The sequence below is a fragment of the Cicer arietinum genome, chromosome 5, assembly GCF_000331145.2.
Source record: "Cicer arietinum cultivar CDC Frontier isolate Library 1 chromosome 5, Cicar.CDCFrontier_v2.0, whole genome shotgun sequence".
Classification (NCBI taxonomy): Eukaryota; Viridiplantae; Streptophyta; class Magnoliopsida; order Fabales; family Fabaceae; genus Cicer; species Cicer arietinum.
Genome location: NC_021164.2, coordinates 58,453,528 through 58,458,524, shown reverse-complemented (window position 1 = coordinate 58,458,524; position 4,997 = coordinate 58,453,528). Strand labels below are relative to the sequence as shown.

Here is a 4,997-nt window from a genome sequence, read left to right as displayed (position 1 = left end):
AGCTATAGAAAACAAAGCGCATCTCAATTCATGACTAATAGTTTCTACCCAAAAAAAATATATTTTTAAGATATAATTGAATGTATGTTTTTAGTTGAATTAAGGGAGAAGTTAATAGCTCTTAAGTAATATCTTAACTAACAAATACTGAAATTATTGAATTGAAAATTATGTTACGAATTCGTAATTGAAACCTTATAGTTGTGTGTATAAATTTTTGGTGATATTTATCATCTTGAATATAAAAAAAAAAAAAGAGAAGTTAATATTTTTAAAACAATTATCTAAAAATGGTAAGAATAAATCGAATGAATTTTGTAAAAAAACATTTCTCCCTTTTGCAATGATAGAGAAAATAAAATGAAAAAAAAATAAAAAAGAATAAAAAATCTACAAATGAAAAAAAAATATAGTATTAAGAATATCAGAAAATAGAGAAGGAGAAAACTGGGCACAAAAAGGAGAAGCGGGATATTTTAGATTGTAATTTTTTATGGCTTAAGTTATAATTAATTATGAAAAAGAAGTTTCTTTATGTAAAAATAAAGTTATAATTAATTATTTAAATATATTTAATATTATTTATTTAATATTTATTTTGTGATTACACTTTTTTTGTTTAGATGAAACGATAAAAAAAATTGTACACAACTGCAAAATTCTATATTTAAATTTGGGACATGATATTTGTTTGAGTTAAATTTACATATAATTTGAATATGTTTTATTTTTATTTTTTTTAATAATTTTTAATTTAAGATATTTGTAACATAAACTCTTTCTAATGCCTCTGAATGATATGTTTAACATATTTCTTATTTTAATTCAATGCCATTTATTTGTATTGCGAATTTCATATTTGTCATTTAATATTAATTTTAATATAGGATACTCGTCTTATTCCTATTATAAAAAGAAAAAAAAACATTAATATCAATAAATTTATTTATTACTATCACTTTTTAAATATTTGTACAAATATATCTTTTATAAAAAAATGAGACATTAAATACATTTACTAATATTTAAATATAAACATTAAATAAAAATAAAAAAATCATTTAAAATATTAAAAGTCACAACTTTTTCTTATAAATAATACTAAAATACCTCCAAATTTTTTCTTATAATTGAAGTTGGAGAAAAAGTTGCTATAATGTTTTAAACAATGATGCACATACTTCTTATATTTTCTAACAACTACTTTATATCTATATCTCTTCATAATTAGAGTGTATAAAAGACGGTTTTGATATGTCTCTTATTTAATTTTAAATTTTGATTGAATTTATTTTTAAACTCTAACTCAATCAAATTTAAAGAATTGCAGATTTTATAAATACACGATCAAATAAAAACAAAATTAAATTCATCATTACACGACAAAAAAAAAAAAACAGAACTTATTTGAAGAATCAAATTGAATCAAACCAATTTTAAACTGAATTGATTCATTAAATTAAAAAAAAAAATATATACTTTTTGTTCGAATTGATTTAAAAAAATTAGAATCCCATTTTGTTATTTTTTGTTCTAGTATTCCTGTTGAGAGAGCTCCCTGGTTATTTCATTATTTTTTTTTTATATGTTCCGGGAAATCAACAACAATCATTTATCGGAGTAGACCTTAGAATTTTAAGATCTAATTTTACCCTAAAGTGTCAGCATTTGTGGGGGGTGTTTTTTCCTTAAGATCATTAAGACAGTTACTGTAAATATTTTGTATTTTAGAATATGGTTTTTTAAATATCTTCATTTTAGGGTTTCGCGCGACACTTCTCTCTTTGTGCGATCCTCCGTCTCTCTCTTCTCATTCAGGTTTTCACTTTCGTTTTCAGTTTTTGTGTATAACAGTTCTGCATTTCTGTATTTTTGAAGTTATGAATTGGTAATTGCTTAAACTTTGTATTCATGCTTCCTGAGTTTTTCTCTGTATTTGTAAACTTATGAATTGATAGTTGCCTTTGATTATTTTATTCCATTTTTTTAGTGACTCTTTTTGTTCATTTGAAGCCATTTTGCTTCTTTCTGTACCATTCGGTCAAACATGATATTGCTTCCAAATTGATGTTTGACTTGAAGCTACAAACAGTAATGGTGGTGAAGAGTGTTGTTGATGTTGTTTTCAAGGATTGTGTTATCTATGCTATTGTTCTTATATGCAGCCTTTCATTTGTGCGTTCCTGACGAAAGAGTTTCTTTTACTTGCTTTGAATTTTGAACCCTTTTTTTTACTTTTGTTTATTGAATTTGGTGGTTTTTTGAATTATCACTTGTTATGGATTATGAAATATTAGTTCTCTGATTTCGTTCCATTCTGTGTTAATTTGATTGTTTCTTGCTCTATATTGAAGTCATTTTGTATCTAAACATTGTTATGTCTAATCATTTTGGTAAGTTATAATCAATAAACATAGAAGAATGTGAAAAATTAATTAATTTATTTTTCATGGAAATGAACAATATATATTTGGAGGGAATAATGGAAAGGAACATAATTGGAATGAGTAGAGAAGTTGATGAGCCTGTTTGCGGCGTAGGTGTCTGTGATGAAGCCAGTGAGGATCATTTGCAACAGAATCTGCTTGAATTGGTTCAGCATTGGCAATTATGTAACTTTGTCTCTAAGATGGAGAGGTTTATGGTTGGAGTTAAAGTTAGTCTTCTCACATGTTCCACCAACATCACAGATACATCCAAAATATGATTGCTGTAAAGACATACAGGGGGCATAATAACTTTTGTTAAGATATAACAAATAATATATATTTATGGGTTAGTTTAATGGATTTTCAAGTGGGAATAGTAAGTGAAGGTGTAGAGGATGTATCGGTGATAAGTGATTGTGTAATGGTGGGAATCTTTTCTAAGCTGGAATGGGAAGAAACAGACTGGGTAGGTGGGAATCTTTTTATGTAGATGGTCAAATTAAGTTAACATGCTTGTTTAAGTTATTAGCTTCCTGATTTTAGAAGCATGAGGAGTATGTTTAGATTTGCTTAAAAGTTAACATGCTCTTTCATTTTCTCACAAATCTGAGTTTGAGGATGTGGAAAAATGATTGTTTGAGGATGTGGAAAAATGATTATATAGTGTTTTTTTAGAAGTAGTTAAGGTAATTATGTAAAATTTGGCCTATAAGAATAAAACAGTTCGGTTCAGAGCAATAAACCGGTTCATTGATTTAAAGAACCAATTCGGTTCGACTCTAAGTAAATCAAAATCATTTCGGTTCGATTTTTTCGAAGTGAAAACCGGTTCAGCTCAATTTTCAAGCCGTTCTAGTTAAGAACTGAACTTTGCCCACCCCTAAATGCAACACCAACACTTCAGATTGAAGGTGTGTTCAACGACACAAACACATGTAGTTATATTTAATCACTACTATTTTCTTAAATTATTACTTGTTATATGTGTTAGTGTCGATGTTGTGTACGTCTATGTGTTAGTGCTTCATAAGTGCCACGGCCAATTTGGTAATAGCGATAACAAGTTTGACCAACCATGGTCAAGATGATTGAATTTGAAACTCAACATGTGAATTGTCCTACTTGAAACTCACCATCTAAATGAAATTACAATTACACTTTTAGCCTTAGTTGTGACTTACGAGGATTCATATGAAGTTTATTCTCTTAATTATTTGGTAGATTTTGTGTTTTAGTTTTGACTTTGAGAAATCATTTGGTGCATGGGAAGCCGCAAGGCCTAGATATCCAAGGAGAAATATTCTTCTTGTCTTCCTGCCATCACACTTGTACATCATCACTTTACTCTTTCTTCATTCACTTCTCATCTTGCAAGTCATCTTCAATCTTCATACAAATGATCCCACAACAAGAATCCGACTTTGATCACAATTATCTCAAACCTTATTACGGTTAGATGCATTCAATTCCTATTTATTTGTTTTTGTGTGTGGAAAATTAGTGTAATTTCTATCTGATTTGTATTGGGTTTTAACCACTTGGATATTTTCTCTTCTCTTCTTTTATTTTTTTCTTCCAGGAAAGCTGTTTCCTTTTGCTGATATATTTAAATGGATGACTTATGGCCACGGTAGCATTTTTCAAACTCTTGCTTATGATGAATGTGTTAAATAAGTGTGTATCCTGATTTATTTTTGTGGGTTTAAAATAATTGTAGATGGGAAACATCCTGGTTGTGATCAATCTTACTTTGGAAGAAGGGAATTTTCCTTCACTCTGAAAGGGGATTTTTATCTGCGGTTCCAATCTTTCAACAATGCCCTTGAGCTCGAAAACTCCATCAAGGAAAAATGCCCTTTAAAGATTGACATTGGACCTGTTTACACAGTCGATGTAACATTTCCCTCTCTCTCTCTCTAATTCAATGTTATCATGCTTCATTTTTGTTATAATTGGTGCAGCATTTATTGATTAATAGTAGTAGCAGTTGTGGTCATTAGAAGCAATAAGAAAGTTTTGCGAATAATCATATTGGTAATGTATTTTTTTCCATCTATTAGCCAGTTCCTTTTTCCCCCTAATAATTCTTTATATGTTGTTCAGCCTGCAAAAAGGCATGCCTATGCACAGGGTGATAATAATGTCTTTGCTCCAGTTGAGAGGGAGTTGATTTTTGATATAGTAAGATTTCCAACTCGAGTCTCCTAATGAAACCTTTAGATGCTTTGGCCTTCTTAACATTTGTTAACCTCTTTATTTTCACGGGGGGATTTGTAGGATATGACAGATTATGATGATGTCAGATACTGCTGCAGGGGTGCTGATGTTTGCTTGAATTGCTGGCCATTGATGACCATAGCCATCAAAGTGATCGATACTTCCTTAAGAGGTAGTAATTTGCATTACACGATGTGAACAGATGGTGCAATGCTTGTCATTGATGTTGATCATTGAACAGAAGATTTAAATTTTAAAGTAACAAGATAGAAGTAGTTCTGTATATCAGGAGTGTACACAGTGACCTAGTGGAAATATTCTATGTCTCTAACTAAAGTAACATAAATTTAC

General features: G+C 29.2%; 1 protein-coding gene across 4 annotated transcripts in view; it reads left to right on the top strand.

The window, feature by feature from the left end:
- Positions 1-1,536: 1,536 nt before the first annotated feature.
- LOC101514366 (uncharacterized) overlaps positions 1,537-4,997 on the top strand; it is an 8,254-nt gene continuing 4,793 nt past the window's right edge. The window contains exons 1-6 of one of the 4 annotated variants that reach the window (XM_012715881.3): positions 1,537-1,818; positions 3,700-3,880; positions 4,009-4,059; positions 4,147-4,322; positions 4,533-4,610; positions 4,707-4,818. In XM_012715881.3, the coding sequence (XP_012571335.1) occupies positions 3,826-3,880; positions 4,009-4,059; positions 4,147-4,322; positions 4,533-4,610; positions 4,707-4,818 (472 nt within the window). In that variant the 5' untranslated portion in view covers positions 1,537-1,818; positions 3,700-3,825. Of the gene's footprint in view, positions 1,819-1,907; positions 2,896-3,664; positions 3,881-4,008; positions 4,060-4,146; positions 4,323-4,532; positions 4,611-4,706; positions 4,819-4,997 lie in introns of those variants that run through there. The other 3 variants (XM_012715880.3, XM_027334867.2, XM_027334868.2) reach the window with 3 other exon arrangements.